This window comes from Octodon degus, unplaced genomic scaffold (genome assembly GCF_000260255.1).
Source record: "Octodon degus isolate 3935 unplaced genomic scaffold, OctDeg1.0 scaffold00262, whole genome shotgun sequence".
In the NCBI taxonomy this organism is placed as follows: domain Eukaryota; kingdom Metazoa; phylum Chordata; class Mammalia; order Rodentia; family Octodontidae; genus Octodon; species Octodon degus.
In genome coordinates, this window is record NW_004524838.1 from 1,703,158 (window position 1) to 1,725,426 (window position 22,269).

General features: G+C 39.2%; 1 protein-coding gene across 3 annotated transcripts in view; it reads left to right on the top strand.

The window, feature by feature from the left end:
* Positions 1-22,269, top strand: part of Cdk6 (cyclin dependent kinase 6) — a 224,165-nt gene that overhangs the window by 140,698 nt on the left and 61,198 nt on the right. For all 3 annotated transcript variants that reach the window (XM_004646242.2, XM_023706513.1, XM_004646241.2), the window contains exon 5: positions 16,544-16,653. In XM_004646242.2, the coding sequence (XP_004646299.1) occupies positions 16,544-16,653 (110 nt within the window). The remainder of the gene's footprint in view (positions 1-16,543; positions 16,654-22,269) is intronic.

Sequence of the window (22,269 nt, forward strand, 5' to 3'; positions counted from 1 at the left end):
CAGTTGATTCTTGATGAAAGCTGTTCTTTTGGGGGTAAGACAGAATCTCAGTGTTTTACTCTTCAAATGACCAATGATACTGAACATTTTTCATATATTTATTTGTCATTTGTATTTCTTCATCTGAGAAACATGTATTCATCTCAGCATCTCACTTTCAAGAATCCATGGAACAGATTAAAGAGGCAGAAACAACTTGAAGCACACTCAGCCATCTTATGTCTGACAAGGGAGCCAAACACCCTCTCTGGAAGAGCGACAACCTCTGTAATAAAAGGTTCTGGGAAAACTGGCTCTCCACATTCCAATGTCTAAAACTAGACCCAACGCTCTCACCATGTACTAGACTAAAGGCAAAATGGATCAGAGATCTAAATGTTAAGATAGAAACACTAAGTCTCCTGGCAGAGAGAATAGGCAGAACTCTTGAGGACACAGATGTAGGCAAGGTTTTCATGAACAAAACCCCAATGACACACAAACTAATACAAAGAATCAATAACAGGGATATAATCCTATTAAATAGCTTTTGCACAACAAAAGAAATCACTGACAGAATGAAAAGACAACCCATAGAGTGGAGAAAAAAATTATTCAATTGTTCCTCAGACAAAAGAATTACATCTAGAACATATAAAGAATTGAAACAATCAATCCTGTCAATTTTAATATTCTAATGAACTTTATTAAATAAATAAATATAACTATAAAAATGCTAAAACATAAAGAACTAAGCCCACAAAAAATCTTCTAAATTATTTGATAGAGAATAAATGAAAAATAGAAAGTAGATGATATGGCATTAAAATATGATAATATTAAAGATATAGGTAGTTAGGGGGCTGGAGAGATGGCTCAGTGGTCTAAAGCACCTACTTAGAACAAGCTTAGCAAAGCACAGGGACCGCGGTTCAATCCCCCACCCCACCTCCTGGTGGGCTGATCTGGCCACACACACACACCACACACTCTCTCTCTCTCTCTCTCTCTCTCTCTCTCTCTCTCTCTCTCAAATAAATAAAAATTATTTTAAAAAAACCATTTAAATCAACATGGTTCAGGCAATTTTTGCTAATATTTATGCCTGATTTTTTCAAAAATCTGTTATTAACATAATTGATTATCATAGTAACTCTTCATTCATTCAGTTGCATGAGAACTGAATGAATTTCCAGAGATGTTATAGGCAGCTCAACTTTCTTAAACCTTTTAATATGTTGTAAGGGGGTGAAGTTTCTTCTGCCTCTAATTAATTTATGCAATTTCAGTGTTTTGACATGGTATTTCCCCCTTAGGTGTGTGCAGGGCATAAACTTAGGCCTCAAGCATGCTAGGCATGTGCTGCACCACTGCACTACACCACAGCCCTCCTGCAGTGAGTTCTGAGGGTAGGAACTGGTAATTCGCTTTGATAGAGTCACATGCCACAGTAGCGAGAGGCAGAGCCGTTATACCCTGTACCATTCCTTTTTTGCTATGATCTGTATTTTTAGAAATGACTGTATTTCAGGGGTATATATACACCATCTTAGTCTTGTCTTTTGAAATGGCTACTGTGAGCATATTATGTAATAAATTTGTAATAAATTTGGCTACAGAAAGTGCACCCAGTCACTACACATTCCTGTTGAACAGTACCTAATTCTGAAAAGAATATGAAATGGGTCCCAGCCACTACCCTGCTGCACAGACAGACACAATTGCTTTCCAGCCTATAAGTGGGTAAGGACAGAGGTATATGGCCTTGGTTCTCAGTCTAAATGATTCCAAAGGGTTCTTCACAGTGTCTCTTGAAATTCCAGTTTTGCATCATGAAATTGAAATCACAGATTCTCTTGAGTTACGAACGTCCTTTCAGTTTTCTTGTTGGTCAGAGTTCCATTTCTTTAAAAATGTCAAGTTTCTGTAAACAATGTCACTGACATCATATGTTGGTCCACAGTATAATGTCCAGGTGGTATCCCTGATCATGTAGAATTTATTTTTACTTATAGGTGCCTGGGATTAAAAGGACCTTTGAAATAATTCAAAGAGACTTTTGCTTTTATAATTGAGGAAAAATAAAGCTCCAGAGATACAGGGGTAGTAAATCTAAATCCCAATCTAGACATACCAACATGCCAAGTTCATGTCCCCCAAAATGGAAGAATAAATTCTAAGGAACAACAGATTAAGAGTAGGAAAAGTTTGAGAGAAATAGCTTTTCTATGAGGTATTAAATACACAGGGAATATTTATAATAAATACATATGAATGTGTGAGAAGTGAAAACACAGGGCTCCAAACTTCAGACCAAAATTTCTTCCTATAATTTGTCTAGTCCTGTAGTACCTATACCACGTGATGTTCACCATGTGACCAAAGATGAGATTAATCAATGGCTGATGTTTCTTTAGGGGACATAGCTTAGCAGGGAGAAGACCACAAAGTGGTTCTGAGCAGACACTTCGTACACTGAGCATTGTTCACGTGAAGACTTGGCTTGGCTTGTTCCCGAGGTACCAGTGCCTGACACTTCAACCGTGGCACTTCACAACTGGCCACACCTCAGTTTCACTCTAAATTTCTCACAACTTTGTAGAATCTCCTTTTTTTCTTTTGCCTATTTAACACTTTACAACAGTGCACTCTACATCAAAGCCCGCAGTATGACCAAAGTTATTCACGGAGGCTAATTCAGAGCACTAAAGTAAATGCTGTTACAACTACATGAGAAAAACTGAATGTAAAAGAAAGGGCGTCAGTCCAAAGAAGGGAATTCTTTTCAACAAGAATCTATTGTATTTATTTTTTTTTAAATACTGATATTATATATACTCATGAAAAGTGAAAACATTTTTAAAGTATATGATGATAAATTCATTAAAAGGTATCTTTGTAATTAGAAGACTGGAAATGTTTAAAACATAAATGAATGAATTAGGAAACAGAATAATAGTAAAATGGGAAAACAGGCCTGAGAGTTGATCCCTCAAGAAAAACTAACAACAAAGATGATGCTCCGGCAGAGCTGATTGTGAAGAGTCATGCTATGGAATTCATCATTCCTCTGTTGCTGGGTGGTAGAGGCTGAAAGAACTTGTGGCTCTTGAGACAGCACCCAGTATGTCCAGAGAGACTATTCCCAACCCAATAAAGAACAATGACAATACAATACCCAAGATGAAGTCAGTCAGAATGTTTGCTCTTGGTTTATAAAACTTTATCACACAATACTCTACATGAGGAAAAGTATTAAAAAGGGTTAGTTCTATATAGCTGTCTTTAAAAATATACATATATATATATATATATGTATATATATTATATATAATCACAAGGAATTTGGGGGCCCAGGAATAAGCCTTGCTTCTCTTTGTAGCAACTTCTTAATCTTAGAAATTCGAGAAGAAATGTGTAAGTGTTGTGTTTATCTGTGGTGTGAAATGCAATGAGCCCTTGGTAGCTCTGGCTAATTAGCAGATGCTCTATTGACATTCCTTCCTATTAATGCTAATTAGTTAGATTTTCTGCAGGACCTGTTTGATAGACTTTCTTGTTGGAGCAAGAAGATGGAATCTTGCAGTTTAGTCAGTGATTGTGTTACTCTCTTACATTTATATTTAACAAATTTCCAAAGTACAGTTAAATTACTTTCCCCAATTTGAAATGTATGTCTCTGCATTCCAGCTTTCTCTTATGTCAAAAGCCTTCTTTACTTAAGCAGACTTACATTTCTCTATACATACTTGAGGCTTTTTTGGGGAAGCGGTTTACTCCCTCTGCTGGCTCTAACTGTGAAATGAAAGTATATAAAATACAGTTTTGATTATGAATCCCAGGGATTGCTTGATTTTGATGTTCTTTGCCTTAGACTTTTTCCATAGTATAAAATCAAACTTTTCTTTGGCTACCTCTAATCCTAGATATAAAATTGCCTAAGAATCTGTTCTTTTATATTCCTTTCAAGAACAGCTTGAAATTGTTGAGACTAGTCGTGATTTGATAATTAAGTCTGAGGGCTGGCCAGGTAGCTCAGTGGATTAAAGCACCTGCTTAGGCAAACATAGGGACCATGGTTCAATCCCTACCGTGCCTTACCAGCCCCACCCCCGGCGCACACTGAGCCTACAGTTGAGACTGGGCGTGGTGGTGCACGCCAGTAATCCCAGGGCTTGGGAGGCTGAAAGCAGGAGGATCACTGCGACTCCAGTCTGTGTAGTGAGACCTTTTAGGCCCTGTACTAAATATGTAAAAACAAAAAAGAAAGAAAAAGAAGAAAGAAAGTCTGGTATGCAGATTTACTGTGTATAGTAGGTGCTCAGTAAATATTTATTACTTTCTTGATTGCACCTATGCTGTTATTATATATAGACAAATTATGTGTGCTTTATTGTAGGAGCATTAAATCATTACCCGTTGTTTAATAAGGTCATCTATGCTTCAATAGCACTTTCTTAGTGCTTTATTATAGTTCAGCCCTCACTGTGTAAATGTTATTTCTTGTTCTGTTTGTCTCACTAGGCCATAGACTCTTGCACAAGCACAACTTATTATTTGTCCTTATAATCTCACCCCCCTGTTATGGTGAATTAGTTGCCCAGAAAATGTTTGTCAATTTCAACATTAAACTAGGAATGTCTTCACAAATAGTCTACAAACAGCAAGAAAATTTAAGTAATTAGATTTTTTTCTACATTCCTTTACCATGGAGAAGTAATTGAAATTAAATAAGGCATATGTCCCTACAACCTACATCTGTAATAATACATACTGGTAATTGATGCCATAATGGTTTTACCAAAGCTCTGAAGGATACTGTGTAACTTTCATTTGCATTTTGTGCTTTGATTTTTTTTTTAATGTAAGCCAGATTTTCACTTATATATTGTTTCAATTTTTTTTTCCTCTGATGTTTAGGGTCTCATTGCTAGGCAAGTGTTCTCCTACTGAGCTACCTCCCCAGCTAGTTACTTTTAAAGTAAGACAGTCTTATTCTTTTTCTTCAGGTCTGCACTAGATAACATTAAAATGCGTGCACAGGTACTTTCCAAAACTTACCTCAAGTTACTTCTTCCCAGGTTACTTTCCAAAACTTACCTCAAGTTACTTCCCAGGTTACGCTGTCATTGAGTAGTGCTAAGAATACAAATTCTGTAGAGTAGTAACAGATGTTATGACAAGAGAAAAATCATTAGGCTTGATAAATACTGAGTTTACTAGGTTTCTTTTTTAACTGCAGAACTTCTCAGAGCTTTTAATACATCAGTGTGTAGTGATCTGAAAGACAAAAAACTCAGCATAGCCCTAAATTTTTTTGTTTAGAGTCAAGTTTCATATGACACTTCTTGGCATACCCTAAACTCCCTTTGGGAGACAGGCGCGTACACCATCAGCTGGGTTCCCTAACCTTCAGGCTCCTCTTGGATTGGAAGTGTCTTCATTAATGGAAAATATTGCAAGAATCACTTTGCACTTACTTCTTTTTGAAGTTAGATGAAGAACTTTGCAGACTCTACATGCTTGTCTTAAACATATAGTAGTATCCCTTCCTATCTTCCCCACCACATTTTTTGGTCTGACCGTAAACCCCATGAGGGCAGAAGCATACCGTAGTAAGTACCAGTACTAAATGTCAGCCACCGAGTCGCACCCGCAAATGTTTACTGAGTAAATGAAGATAACCGTTTCTTATCTATGGTTTGCTCTCTACAAGGGAAAGTGGTACCACATGCCCGAGGTGTATTGTCCTGTTGCCACCCCCAGCAATCTGCCATGGTCCCCGTGTTTACATTCCTTGTCTGGGTGAATATGGGCCTAATACAGCTGGAAAGATGACTAAATGAACTCTTCAGAGAGAAATGTGGCAACAGATTTCTAGAAAGCAGCAGCATTCTTTGAAATGTTTATAAATGGGAAGGTAGGGTTTCTTTGAATTAGTTCTGAGGTAAAAGCCAAGTTTTACCCAAATGTAAAGGTTACTTTTCCTTTCAAGTTGTGTTTGCAGGCAGCAGCTACCCAGGCCTTAACATACATGCAGCATGAGGCCCAGAGTTTAGGTGAGAAACCTTCCGCTGGTTTTTATGTTCACACATGACCCTCTCCTAATAGCGGATGTACCTAGAAATACTTTATGAAGTCCTTGGTATGAGTGTGGTTCTTCCTAGAAACTGAGACAATTTAAGAGAAGCCCTGTGGCTCACTAAGAGCAAGTGATTTTTATGTATTCTGTAATTTTTTTAATTAACAGAACTATGTTCCTTCTTAGTGATACTTTAGACCATATATGAAATGAATTTAAATTTTAAATACATTAGATTTGAAATTAGATAACTAAATGCAGGGATACATCATGGTACTCATGCATTTAAACTAAGTTCAAACCTGAAAAATTATGAATCCTAGTGATGTGACTTTTTTGTTCTTTTTTGCTTGAAACCTTTATAAGATGGTAGATAATAGTACACAAGATCCCAGACTGCATTTTCTTTCTAGTTTCCTGGCTGTCCTTCTCTGCATTTGTGTACTTTTTCTATATATACTAAGTTGATGTAAATGGGTGAGGGATGATTTTGACAAATCTGAGTTGTGAAACTGGTGAGAGGATTCTTTCATTTGCAGAGACAGAAGAATACAAAAGCAGAACAGGTCAGGAGAAAGTACAGTGCCCTGGACTGCAGCAAAGGGGTGTCCTAGAGGAACAACAAACATGCCCATGCACACAGTACCAGGCTTCTGGCCCTGCGCAGAGCATTGTGGGTAGATAAAGTTGCCCTGACCTCCATCTCTGTCAGCTGTTTGCCCCATCTACTACCCTGATCTCCCAACTGGTGGCCCACTTGGTGAAATTCTTTAGGACACTGTTCTCCTAGAAGAGCATTTTCTTTAGTTCTTGATGTTTTGGTAAACCTATGCTGTTGTAGAAATGTTGATTTATTGTTAAATAACAAATATTTTATTACAGTTAGGCTGAAGACCATAGGGAGGAAGAAAGACCTAAACCGTTTAGATTCCACAAGAAGAATAAACCTGAGTCAAATAAGCACTCTTTTAATTCTAGGTCGTGCCATTTACTAACTGATTGGTGCTGTACTTCTCTGAGTGGCCTCTGCCTTAAGTGTAAAAGCAGGAGTCAGACACTCACCTCGTCGCATGAAACTGAAGATTATGTAAAATGTAATAGGTGGACCATTCAGCACAATACTTTACATCTTCTGTGCTTTACAGATGTTTTCTTTCTCTAGCCCACTTCTTTATCTTCAGATGAGATTAAAAATAAAGTCTTAGGAAAAAAGATCACAAAATCTCACCATAACCCAGTCTGCTATTTAAGTTCTTGTCAGGAAATACTTCCGTTGGTCTAACCCAAATTCCTAAGGCTGCAGTCTGAGTCCTTCTGTCAGTTATATCCTTCCCCTTTTGGGTTTATAGTTTTAATCTTGCTAAGTGTAAATCGGGAAACATCCTCATCTTCACAAGCGTGTTTTCTGTACTTCTTGCCTTTAGAGCAGAAACAAAATATAGTGGTAACACCAGAGCCTTCTGTACTTTAAATTTGTTTTGGGTATCCCAGGTTTGTTGGAAAGTGTACGACTCATTTTCTTTTCCTGTATTCATCTCTGTGAACGTTTTTAGGTGGAGGCAGGTATGAGAAAATGTGGAGCGAGTAAATGCCACAGAATGACCCGTTCCTTGGTAGGTCTTTTCAGCTGAGGAGTTCCAAGTCCTTCCACTTAAGGAAGATAGTGCCCACAGAATTTGCATGCCTTCAAGACACTGTGTGCCTTAACTTGGATCTCAGAGCTGCACTTCCATTTCCCTTTTTACTTATACTATCTATGTAATCTACTAGGACTCGTCTCATAGCTTTGCATGTTGCCTGCGTGAAAACGATCATAGTGACCATGGAGAAAGCAGGCAGAGCTTTTAAAGGGCGTTTTGCTATTTACATAACGAAAAGATCTGTTTTTTAATTTTTATAAGTCTAAGTAATTATGTGCCCTCCTTAAGTATCTAGATTCTCTTAAAAGAGTCAAAATAACCTTTAAGAGAAAATGATGAGCTGTGCAGTCTGCCATATCCTTTGTTTTCAGAATGGTTTTTATTTCTACTTAGCTGTACAGGTTAAAGGAATGTCTAAAAATATTTTCTTGGTTTCTATGATGAAGGCCGAGAAAGATCAAGTGAGTGAGTGAGTGTTTAGTGTCAAAATCAAAACTATGCTATACTGTACTTCTACAAAAAGAATGAGTTTGTTAGTTGAAACATAATAGACATTTAGCCAGGGTAACTATTTTAAGTTGCAGAGTTCAAAATGAAATTTAAACCGTGCAGCATGAAGGAAAACATGGATCCTTTAGACAGTTTAAAACTTCACTTTATAACAATTAAGTGGTCTGGAACTTTCATCAAGAAGTCATGTTGGCTAAAGTTAGTGGAGGTAGATTCTCAGAATGTCTGGCCTGGGTGTGGGGACCCCAGCATGGTCTGTTTCCCAGGTTATAGGAACTATGTGTCCTGCCCTGTGTTCTCCCTAACACTGGAACCTCTCATTCTTCCATCTTCTAGCTACACATACATTTGTTGGGATATGTATTTATTTTATGCTTGTTGTATATACAATGCCGTTCAAGTTGCTGATGTTGAAAAGTTCAGCCAGAAATAGTTTCTAACCCCAAAAGCCTGGGCTTGGGTGTAATAGGCTGTAAGACAGAGTAGAAGAGATATCATGCAGTAGGTCCTGTGGATCACGTATGTTTGGAAGGACTAGGCAGAGCAAGATTCACAAGAATTAAGAATGGGTGATGAGGAGGACGTAGGGAAAGGCATCAGCGTGTAAGAAGGCCACAGTGAATGACATATTTGGAAATCTTGAAGCCTCTGAGCAAGTAAAGACAAACTTTATGTAAAGAAGGAGCATGCAGTGAAGCCAGGGCATATGGAAGCCAGATCATGAGTGTGGTGTGGTGTGGGTGTGCCAGACTTAATGTTGATCCTGAAAGATCTGGAAAATGGAGGAAGGATTTTGAGCAGGAAAGTGCACTTGAAAAGTCAAAGTGGAAGAAGACAGACTGGCAGGGAAAGCCCTGAGAGAACGCTGTTGGGTTCACTGGGGAGAAGGAGGGTTCACAGTATACCAGGTGTGGTAGCTTCAGTGCTCAGGGAGATGGACAGGGAACCTTGATAGTTGGTGATCTTGCTTACAGAGAGACTCAGTACAAGAAGAGAAGCAAGTTCAAGTGGAAAGGCGAGGAATGCATTTGAGTTTGAGGTTCCTATGGAAGGCTTAAGTGGCCACATCCACAACAGAGTAGCAGTTGGGCTCAGATACTCTGCAGAGTTCTGGATATGTTGGGGGAAGGGGGGACAATGGCACTGTTGTTGACATGGAGTCTCACTGTGGTGCCCAGATCTCAAATTCACTGTCCTTCTACCCCAACCTCCCAAGTGGCTGGAATTGCATGGGCGTATCACCACACCTGGCATGGGTACAGTGTGGACCTGGAGCACAGCTGCATGTGGTGTACATCTAGGGATTGTGATATAGACACAGACATAGATATATAGAAGATGTCACTTGGGAGAAAGCAATTATTTGTGGAGGTCAAAGCGGAGAGGAAGCCTAGGGCAGTACCGTACTGTTGTGTGCTTGAATCACGTCACAGTGCCTCCGTCCCCACTTGTCCTTCAGCCGACTCATTTTTGCCTGTTTCTCTTTCTAACGTGTGACCACACTGTTCACTGCTGTTATGGTCCCTACCGAAGAGTGTGCACTCACATGAGGAACCTAATTGAAGCTCATTTTGCCTTTAAAGACTTGTTGTCTGAGATTCACCTGTTTTGCATTGATCCACTTGCACATTAATGAGAGAAAGTAAGTATCACTGGCATTACAGAAAGAAGGAAGCATGGATCTCTGAACTTCACTGCTCTGTTCAACTTTTAGTGGAAGTTGCCCCTCTTTTCCCCAAGATATCACTGTGTCTACTTAGAAGGGTCACTCATCTCAACTCATTTTCCCTGTGATAGTTATTACCCAGTGCATCCTTTTATACATCTTCTGAATTGAATAGTTGCAACACCAGCCCTTCCATAAGTCTAGTTCTTTAGTTAAAGATACATGAGTATTGAAAGGTACTGAATTATTAGACAACACTGTCCTATAATCTTCAAGCTAGGGGATTACCTCTGTTAATCATCAACTCTACCACAATTTTTGTGGTTCATTCCTGTATTTAGTCATATAATTGCTGAGCTACTTCGCTCTATGAGAGGGGAGGTGAACCTATGTTATGTGTACTGCACTGGCTGTCACCACTGAAAGTTCTAAAGGTTTGCTGTCACTTCTGTATGACACCATACGTATTGTGGCAAATGAATCAAATGACTGTAATGAAAGTCTGATCAAGTTCAAAAGAAAGGTGTGACTTCAACTGGGAGATCAGGAAAGTCTTACCGTAAGAGACAATATGAGCAAAACCATGAAAATTAGTAGAATCTGGACCTGCAGAGTCTTAGGGAAAAGGTATCCCACAGGCATAACCATATAAGTGACAGCCAGGTGACAGGAAGTCAGCACACAGAATGGCAGCTTTGGCCCCAAGTCAGCCAGGGCAGCTATAGGACCAGGAAAAGAAAATCAGCCTTTCCACTGATAACGAATATATTAGCACAGAGACGGAGTTACTGACACACTCTCCACGCTCCAAGAATCTCATCTTAAACCAAGACCATTTTTTCTCATGTGTCAAGACATTTCCTTCTGACCCTTAGATTGCAAAATAATGAATCTGAGATGATTCCATTTTATTTGTTGCAAAGTACTTTGTATGTTAAACTTGTGTTGGTATTTACCACTTTGATAGTTTCCTTGCAACTGGTCTTATAAGATTACTAGGCAGAATTTGAATTCTGATTCTAATATTGTTAATCTAAATTTTGTTGTTAATTAAAATTTTATTTTATTTAAATCATTTATTTATATGGTACAGGGTCTTACTATGCAGCGCAAACTCGTAGTGATCCTCCTGTCTCATCCTCCCCAACTCTGGGATTACCTAGGGCTCTGGGGCCAGCATGGCATATGGTACTGGGAATCAAACCCAGGCCTTGTGCTTGCCAGGCAGGTACTTAGGCCACCAAGCTATCTCCCCAGCCCCTAAATTATAATTTTAAATAACTGGATCTTTTATGACGCTTCATGAAAAGTCAGTGAAATGATTACTAGTTTTCATTTTCACTTCACAAAACCATACCGGTTTTCTGTAGGGCAAAAAGCATACATTAGAGAGTTTGTGTTGATAACCAAATACACAGATACAACTTTGAAATCCTTCACTTTGACAATATAAAGGTTTTGAAGTATGCCAAGAGTTCATCCATACTTTCAAAAACCATGGTCTACACCTGTTTGCATTTGAGACCTGAAATGGAACAAAAGGAGGATAGCACCCTACTCTACAGTTTGTAGGAATGACAAAACCAAAGGAAGAGCAGCAAGTGAAGGCAGGCCTAGAATTCCTGAGTTTGTAGGGTATAGACATTTGTAACCCTTCCGTTACTACTGCCATGTTCCCGAGTGACTCTTGGAGTGGTAACGGAGCACCTGACAGGTCACCCAATTCTGATGTCCGCCTTTGGCGTGCAAGACAACTGAGGGTTGGAGAAACCCTCACCTGTGCTAGTGTCTTCATCTGGCCACCCTGGGTGTTAATGAGTGCCCAACAGGAAATACTTTGTATGACTTTCAGTATAATCACGTAATTCAAGGTCTAAAACAGGACTTAACAGAGACGTAGGTGTAGGGGACTCAGGACAGAGCCCTACCTTGACTCACAGTGGCAGCCACGCTGTTAGCATTCCCAGGCTCAAAGGGACAAAAGGGAGCAGCTACTGAAATCCAGAGGGAAACAGTAAAGGAAAGCACACTGCCTGAGGTGGACGTGGCAGTGTGATGACAAGGGATCCTGCTAGAGACAACTTGCTAGAGGAAATCAAGGAGTTAAGTAAGGACTTGACCTTCCCTTCTCCCTCTCTCTGAACTACTGCCAAAGCTTCCCATTGGCCAAACTCAATAAGAAACTGGAGGCATATGGCAGATAGAGGTCCACCTCCAGGGCAGAGAGCATCTGGAGCGGCAAAAGGCAGCGCCCAGCGCAGCATTCACACCCTGCTTCTCTGCTGAATCAGATCAACAGTTTTTTCAGGGCCTTGGTGAAAGGGTACATGAATAAAAGACTGTTAAGTAGATTATTAAGTGAGCCCAGTTTACTCTGATATGTATTTTCAGGCAGAGCTGGCCTTGGCTCGCCTTTATCTTACTTTGTTATTGAACTGCTTCAGAAAATTGTGAGTTGAGATCAAAGCAGTTTAAACAGATACATTTGCTTGTGTAAATATCCTTGAACTCCTCCCCCCTTTCCGCTACCCCTCCTGTTGCCAAATCCATTCAGTACCTCTAGGGGCTGTCCATACATGTAATGGTTGTAATAAACATTGTATTTGCTTTGGTTCCAGCTGGCTCCAACCACCAAACTCTGTCCATAGTTCCTATTGTTATCTTTGCTTACTAGACAACTGCATTATGCCTTTGTCACAGATTGCGAAATGTTGGTCTTTGTGTATTATACTCATTGTTTCCCATAACATGTTCTTAATTTAGATTTGCCGTTATGCTGTGTTTTTAAGTACAAGTAGAATTATTCAGTGTATAGAGGAGCTTTTAATAAAAATTAATTTTATTTTTAATTGTCCGTCCTTCTTGCACTAAAACCTGGAAACATTTTTATCAGTACTGTTCACTCTTTTATAAAGCTCTCAAATACGGATTAATAAATTTTTGCTTGTGTGTGACTTAAGTGCTCTAGGCAGTCTTCCATCAGGAGTTTTTACAGGCACAAGATTATAATTTTTTTTTAAGGAATTTAAGTTTTGCCGCTAGGAAAATTTGTTCTCAGGAACTTAGAACTAGGTTTTTTTTTGGTTTTGTTTTTGTTTTTTAATGGTTATCATTTGAGTAGTAAAGAGAAAATTAAAGACAGATTACATATTCTATTATTAACGAAAATTGAAAGTAAAATTTCAACTAGAAGGGGGCAATTTAAGAGGATAAAAATGGAAATTTAAAAAACCATAAAATAAAATAGTAACCTTCCCAAAGTGGAAATAAAACACGGTGTGAAATTTTAAAAATAAATAATACAGCTAAACTTCTGATAAGCCCATCAGATATACAAAGGGAAAAAAAATTTAAAAAAGAGAAAATCAGTATAACCAAGGAAAACAATGAAAATAAGTATAAGAAACACTGCATTGAAATTTAAACCTTGGGGGCTGGGGAGATGGCTCAGTGGAATAAGCGCTTCCCTGGCAAGCACAAAGGCCTGAGTTCAATCCCCGGTTCCACAAAAAAAAAGAAAAAAAAAAAGAAAGAAATTTAAACCAATGAGTTTTTGTTTTGTTTTGTTTTGTTTTTTGTTTTAACTCTAGTTTGGGTTTTCCCAGAAAATCTTTTCTCTTGATCAAAATTGACTTAAAAAGAATGAAACCTGAATAGACTAAAGAAATTCAAAAGTTTGACAAGGACACACTACTAACAAAGATTCAGAACTAGACAATTTCATGGGTAAATTCTACCTTCGAGGGACTAATTATTTCTATGTTGTTATAGAAGTCAAGAATATAAGAAAGATAGAAAGTTTGTACCAGATACATACAAGGTTATAGTAATATTGAAGTGGAAAAATTATCAAAACTATCATCTCCCTTATGACAATATTAATCAATGAGTAAATATCTTAAATAAATATTAGCAAATAGAGTTCTCAAGTGTCATAAAGATGCACTGATAGCAGTGATTATTGCAATAATTCAGGGATGTTGTAATATTAGAAAATTTACTAATTTACCAAATAAAGGAGAGTGGTCATGTGATTATCAATAGGTATTTTTAAAAGTATTTGATAATTAATTTTGTATTTTGAGTGGTCACTAAATTTTAAATTGAAAGGAACTTCTAAGACATAATATTATTTTCATTTTTATTTTTTAAACATTGATGATCGTGTTGGCATCACATACTAAATTATGAAAAATGAAGATAGCCCTTTAATTTTTTTGGATGAATAACCAATTAGAAATCACATTTGTCTTAGAATAGCTTAAAATAATGCCATGTTTGGATTAAACTCTGAAATGAGGTAAGAAGGCAAATGTGACTTCATAGTGTCTGTGTGACTGTAACCCACTCAGCTGAAACATAGGCAGTTAGCACCTGCACTTCTGTTTACTGTGTGTCAGAAGAGCAAAGAAGTGTTTCTCCAGCTAGAAATATTAATAGAGCAGAGATAAATTATGTAACTAAAAACTGGAGCCCAAAAATGAGTAGACATTCCCCTTAATAAAAATGCTTTTTTCTCTTTGGGGAATCATTGATCACTGAATTTTTCCCAGTTATTTTTCTAAGAATGATTGTCTTAAAATTATTACTTTTGTGATTTGTTAAAATTTTATTGTATGGATACAAACTTGTTCTGGACACTGACATATTACGGATAAGGAACAAGGTCTTACTTTCAGGAATGAGCCATTGAAGGGGATATGAATTTGAGCTAGTAGTGAGTTCAGAGAAGTAATAGTTTTCACATTGGGCTTGTAGAATAAGTAGAATTTTCATGTGCAGAGCAGAGAGACAAGAGTTTCCTAGCCTGGGAGAACCGTGTAAACAAAAGCATGGAAGCAGGAGCTATGATATATGATTGTATAATCTAGTGGCGCTCAGACCTAAGGTTTCCTGAGGAATTTTAAAGAAAAGAAAAACAAGTGGCCCACACATGGAGATCTAGCTCAGTGGGGGGATCAGGATAAAGTCCAGATACCGAAGTTTTTCTGAAAACCCAAGAAAGATTCTATTCATGGTCAAGGTTGAAAACTGATGGTGGTGTCTGTGTGTGACTAACATGCATAGAGTGTGAAATTATTGTGGGAGCCAAGGCTAGAAAGAAATACTGGAGCTTACTGATAACTGGAGGACCATCAGTCTTGTTCTGTTAGTTTGTGGGGATTTTTTTATTTCTATTATTACATCACCATGATTCTTCCATTTGATATCAACAGATATCCCTTAAATAAATTTGAGCCGTGGGTAAATGCAAAGCAAAGCATGTTAAATGAGATCAAGAAGGTAGCTGATAATATTGCTGACTACCACAAAGTTTAACCACCATTTCATTGTTTATGCTCTCATCAGTTGACTGGACTCAGCTGAGCAGCTCTGCTCTGCTTGACAGTGGCCAGGGCTGCATTCATCTGGGGAATCAGTTGGCTTTGACTGTCCAGGATGGCTCGTCCACATGACTTTCAGCTGACAGCTCAGCTGGGACTGTGGACCAGAACATTTTTGTGGGCTTCTCATGGCAAGGCAACTGCATCCCAAGAGGCAGCATCTCAAGAGCAAGCGTTTGAAAAGGCCCAAGTTACAAGGGTTCTTGAGACCACACTCTTGTAGCCTGAGACATTGATTCTACCACATTCTCTAGGTCAAGCAAGTCATTAAGGCCAACTGAGAGTCAATGGAAAATGAATGAACTCTGTCCCTTGGTGGAGGAAACAGTGTCTCATCAAGAAGAGAAAGAGATTGATTGGAGCGTTTTTGGTTTCTACACCTAATAATGCACCAAATACATAAATGTGAATTTTAGGAAACTTAGATAGGTGTTGGTAATAACATAAGAAGACAAGTCAGTAAAGGCAGAAGGATCTGAATAATATGAAATGCTTATGTAGTAGATTTATGTGCATTTTTTACCTGACAAATTTCAGATATCCATAGAGTATCTGCCTCTCTGTCCCCACCCAAAAAAGGAAGCGTTCAGTCCCGTGTACTTCATAAATGTGAAGTTTTCACAAAAAACATCTTCAGGCCTCAGCCTGGCTGAGGTGGTCACAGTCATGTTTGTTTCACCTGTTAGCTGTTACTCTGCACTGAATGCCCCTTCTGTTGGGGAATCTCTTCCTCTGGACGACTGTTTTCATGGGCAGGAATATTGTGTTATACATTCTCGCTGAAGTTTTTCCCATTGTTTATTTCCTGAAAAGAGCAACAAGGAAGGGGGTTATTCTGATTCCCCAGGTGTCATGATAAGAATGGTTTTGGCTTGTCATCAGTGTTCTGGAGACTGGTGATGGTGACCCTGGAGTCACCATCCATCAGCCTCTGGAGTCTTTGATTTTCCAGTAATACTGACCTTGGAAGCAAGGTGGAATTGTTGCCATTATCTAATTTCCATGTATTATCTTCTAAGTCCTGTAAGAAAAAAATTGCCGTAAGGTCGGGGGCTTGGGATCTTTGCATTCCGAAACTTGTCATTTTACCATCTTACGCAAGGAGGATGTCTTTTCCTGGCTTATGAGTGATGAGTCCTACTGTGCTTATTGTCGTGTCACCAGGTGATTTCTAGGCATTCTTTGTGAAGTGCATCTTGTCCTTACACCACTCAGGATTGGGTGTCATTGAGGCCAGCAGCTGTGTCGCCAAGTAACATGCAGATGTGCTTGCCCTTTGCAGGTTGTCACACTGTGGTACCGAGCTCCTGAAGTCCTGCTCCAGTCCAGCTACGCCACCCCCGTGGATCTCTGGAGTGTCGGCTGCATATTCGCAGAAATGTTTCGTAGAAAGTAAGACATATGCTTTCTTTTTCAGATCTTTAGTAATTCCATCGGGAACATAGAATTTTCCCTCTGGGCTCATGGTCTGGAGCCACCTGCTCCTGGTGTCCTCCTCAGAAAAATACCCATTTTTCCAGTGCAGTTTTGTGTGACTGAAGCATTGTACTCTTTGAAACTTGGGGAAGGAAAAGGTCGCTGCTGTTACAATTTACACTGTGTTTCTTGGTGTTAAGACATGGTGACCCCAAGCATATTATAATATATTTTAGGGAAAAAATTATCCTCAAGGATATTTATCCATGGGAGGAACGCTGTTAAATACATGGAAATTCTGACAGGAAGAATTGTTGAAAACAGAGTTCAGGCTTCCCAGCGAGGCAAGGGGCATGTCCGTGCTGTTTCCAGTGCTATAAGTGCTGCCACGTGGACGAGAGCTTGGACGTACATGGGCCCGGTAGAGGGCAGAAACGGAGCAAAGGAACATAGGAGGTAAAGAAATAAAGATTATTTGCTCAGAGAGGGAACAACCTAGTGATTAAACAGTGATCTGAAGAGAACATGAGGTTTGTGGTTCTCCAAGAAAAACCTGGACCACCATGTACTGGAGATGTTTCTAGCAGCACTTCGAGGCCAGGCCAGTGAGGTGGATGATGTCCAGGGTCACTCCTACTATGAAAGTCTGTAATTCATTTGTTTGATTTTCAGGTCACAAGAAATAGCCAAACACTGTAATATAAATCTGCTAGGAAAATGCTTCCTACCTGGGTACTGAGTTCAGCTTCATCAGAATTAAACAAAAAACTTAATCTCTCGTTTCTATTTTTATTTCCATGGGAAAATGTGAGTTGGGAAGCTGAGCGTATTCCCGCTGGACATACTGTGTTCAAAATGTGGCTGTGTGATAGTGCATTAGGAAAAACAGTCATTTTGTTTGTTGTTTCATCAAACTTAAATTTTGTGCAGTGAATTTTGGGAACTCATTCTAGAACTCGGCAAGCTCATCTGTAGCTCGTAGGATGGGATCTGGTAAGGACATCAGAGGACACAGATGTTCAGTGGCAGCCTCCAGTGTCAAGTACAGTGCCAAAGCTCTTTCTTTGTGTTGTCTTTTTTAATTTTTATGCTACAAAATAAACTGTGTGGAGTGGTTAATTTGTCTAACACCAAGCATCTAACAAGTAGCAGGAATCTAACTTGAAAAGGAGTCTCCTGTGTTCTAATCTAGTGGGGCTTTTTTCTACAAGGCAAAGAAGAAAAAAAAAAACTAACCTTCAGCTCAGCTACAGGGTCCACCAAATGAGCTACGTAAGTGACTTGGAAAGCCGGGTTCCTGGATGGCCCATGAGCATCAGCTGAGCCCTGGGTGGAAACGCACATTCCCCGCCCCAGCCCAGACCTGCTGAATGAGAGGCTGTGGGCTGGACGCCAGCAACCTGTGTTCTGTGTTTGAGCAAGCCCTGCGCTTGCCCTCATGCACCCTTCAGGGCAAGAGCCACTGGGTCCATCACAGAATCAGCAGGGATGGGCAGTCTGCAAAAGTGCAGCTCCCAGGCCACTCCCTTAAGATCCTGATTCACTCCTGGGCTGGAGCCAGGAATCCTTAGTTTTTAAAGTGCCTCTGGTAGTTGCGTACATCCAGCACATTGGGTTGCAGGCTGGTGGTCAGCATAGGAAGCAAGTTACCATCAGTAGCGCAGAATGGGAGTTAAGATTGTCATGTCAGATCATCCAAGGAATAATTTATGCAGCGAAAAGCTGGTTAGAGAAATGCTTATTAGAATTGCATGCAAGTATCTAGAGTTGTCCACAGTGTAAAGATAGAGCCTATCTTTTGGTATGGAGAGAGGGTAGTCAGTTTTCAATAACACAGATTTAAATGTTAGCCAGAATTGATAAAACCCAAGTTTTTTTTTAAATTTTTAACAATAAAATAAAACATTTAAACTTATAAATGTTTAATGTATATGAGATACTTAAAATAGTTACTGATTTCTCTTAGTTGATTGAAAAGAATGATTTGTGCTAATATTCTTTAATACAGTTAAATGCCAGTGTCTTGTACTCTGAGTAACTAATTTAAGGATAACAATGTGCATGTATTAACTGTTATTGCCCTCCTATTTTCTTGCTTTGAAATTTTATACCTTTTTTTCTTTAAAATACTTAAAAAGGGATGAAATTTAGGGTAGAAAGAAAGAAAAAAGATATATTCATTAATTTACTGGTAAGGAACTTGCTGTATTTTTAAGTATAGACAGTCTCCTACTTATGGAATTTATATACATTTACAATCTCAGATTTTATTTCCAAGCATTAAAAGCTGTTGTCCACTGAAGTGATACTGTCATCGGTAATCAGGTTCCCAGCCCGTCTTACAGAGTCCTACATACGCTGGAACAAATTTGAAATACCAATTGTGCTAACTAACTTATGGAAACCCTACTTTTAGCTAACTTATGGAAACCCTTTTTTCCCAGCAACCCCGCAATGGAACTGAGAAGGGGCACTCATTTGTTAGGGGCTCAAGGAAGATTCCTTTGATTACAGTGGCAATATTTTGCTTTGCTTTCAGGAAAAAATGAAACGTTGGGTAGACCCACTGCCTCTTAAAATGAACACATAAGAACATACTCTTTCTTCTGGAGTTTTGTACAAAGGTAGTAAATGGAGAAATAATTGTGTGGAGGAGGAAGCAATATCAGAAACATGACCATGTGCTTGAAGACTGAAACAAAGCAAGTCCAAGTGAACCATACAGCCTTGCCAGGTAGTTCATGGTGTGGCTGTGATCTTGAACGTGACCATGGGATCTGACTTTTGTTCTGACTTAGTTCATGTCTGGCATCTCCTGTGGTACCACCCAGATACTTGGATATAGCATGCTTCCTTCCTTTCTTTTTTTTTTCCCCTAACCCCAACCCCAACCCCAACCCAAACCCTAACACAGCATGCTTCTTATTTATGCCTATTGTGTCCTGCAGTCCCAACACCAAGCTTTACTTAGATCCAGCTTCTGATTCAGTGTTGGCTAAGACTAAGCCAAGAAGTTAATAAACCATAGATTCAGAGCAGACTCTCCGTTACTATCGGATAATCATTTTGTTTGTTTGGTTGGCTTTTGGCTTTTTGAGACAAGGCCTCACTATGCAGTTCAGCCTGGTCTTGAACTCACGATGTAGCCCAGGGTGGCCTTGAACCCTTGGCAGTTCTCCTGCCTCAGACACACACACACACACACACACACACACACACACACACGGGCTGGGATTACAGGTCTGCACCACTACACATGGCCTACTGTAGTCTAATTCTAGATTAGAGAATCCTGTGAATCTGCTTTGGGTTTCTACTTGATGCTAAGGGAGTAATATCCAAATTCTGTCATCTTTTTATCTCCTTCATTGTCTTTGCTATATTCTTACAGCAATTACATTATTATTGACTTCATTTATTTATCGTAGTGAATCAATTTACTTATTTTATTTAGCCTCACTTTAAACACAAGTATGTAAAATCTGGAATTTGCTTGAGGCAGTTATATATTTGCCTAATGCACATTAGAATATAAACATTAAAAGTATTAAGAAATGTTGGTCACATCATCCCAGCAGTATATATCACATGTTAGAAACCCTATAACAGGGTGTTTCCTTAGGTCTGTAAAGAACTTACAGAGTTACTACTGTATTCAAGACTCCCATCTGAGGGTTGGTAGAAAGCAAGGCATTTACATCCACAGTGAGTGTGGTGAGGAAGTGTGGGGTACTGAGGGTGAGCCTGATGGTAAGACCATTCTCAGGAATGAAGATTTTTTTGGTAGAAGAATAGAAGTCAACATTAACGTTCTTTAGAGATCACTTTCTACTTAAAATCTTTGAAGAGTAAGGTTTGCTTTGGATTTTGGTATCATCTTCCTCTATAACGTAGGGAAAAGAAAAGAAAAGAAGCAAAGGGAATTAGCACCTGGTGTGGTACTGGGCTTCCCACACACACACACACACACGCACATGCTTTATCTCATCAAACCCACCTCTGAGAACTGCTCTCCAGGGTTTGCAGCTGTCGCACAAGAAAGGCAAAGGACTGCTTCAGGAGCACAAAACTGTTAAGCTTGAAAACCAGCTTTGGGCCCAGGTGTACCAGATTCCAGAGATTTTTGTACTCTGCTATATTTCTTCTCATGCTATTATTTGTCATTTGTTGTTTCTGGAATATTTTATGCATTGTATCCCCAGTGGTACTCCAGAGAAACCAAGGAGCAAGTCACATGTTTAAGAGCTTTGATTTCCAGTCTGTCCTATATTAGAAAGGTTGACCAGTTCTCTCTAATACCATTAAGAAGTACATGCCTTCTATTCAAAAACTGAATACCTAGGAAATATGAACTCATTACAGAAAGTCTTAGGGCAGATGGTTGACAAAGAGCCAGAGTGTTTAAATGCCATCTGTCACTACTATCTGGGTTTAATAATTGTTCACATTGACCCACAGAATTGTTCTGCAAAATGGCTTAGAGCTGTGTTTTTCTTACTCCTTTGACTTGTCTGTGGGCTATCCATCCTTACTCTATGTTGAGGTATTTTTTAATACTAAAAGGTATTGTTATGAATATTGGTCTGCAGCCAGCTAATCTGCTTGAATAGATGGGTCAGTAAATGGACGGATGGGATAGAATGATTTTTGACCATGTGGCAAAATAAATGTTTGACATCAGCTCTCCAGGTACCTGTCAGCTGCCCTGTGTTCCTCGTCAGAACTATTGTCTGTGGTTTTAAAGTTATGGGGTTTTCCAGTTTAAGGCAAAGTCATAAAAAGAAAATGCACATTTTAAAAACAAAACATGCTACTGATTCTTTGAATATGGAGATTGTGGTAAACAGATAGTAATTCTTAGAAGTTCTGGGTTGCCAGTTCTGCTGATCCCTAACTGAGTAATGCAAATGCCACAAGGAAAAATATAATAAATGCAGTCACTGTTGGGAGGAAACAAACCACATGGCTGTATTTCCCGCTGTGCCACGGCCTCTAGGCTTGTCGTCATTGATTTCTATGAATTAAACACACAGCGCTAAGAAACTAACCCTGAAACTGTCCTTTGTGACTTGGTAACCAGTGAGCAAATGTCTAAAATGTCACTGTGGGCCTTCCCCGTTTCCCATGGTGGCTGTGTTTGTGCACCTCCATACTGGCATACTCGCCTAATGACACCAGCTAGGTGAGACTCTTCAGTTGGCTTCTGTGGACACTGAGCCCTGTCCCTGAGAAGACACGCATTGCCTCAGACTAGTTCAGGCCTTTTGTGGAGCCCACAGCCCTTGCCAGACTCAGCTTTCTTATCTCATCTGTGGTATTTTCCTAGACCTCTTACTCTTCCTCCATTTAAAGGACCATCTAAATGGAATAAGCTAAAGGAGCATTTTCTTGGGTGAAGAAATGCTTGGGATGGCCCTCAGGAGCAGTCGTGGTTGAATAATACATACAGGGTTGTTCTGTGTAACACCAAATGAATACTTTTTTGCAATATGATCAATATTGTTTTGGAGTGTTTTTTGTTTTTTGTTTTTTTTAATTCTTCATGTGTGACCTACTATAACAGGAATTTTAAAAATATATTTGTTTTCACAA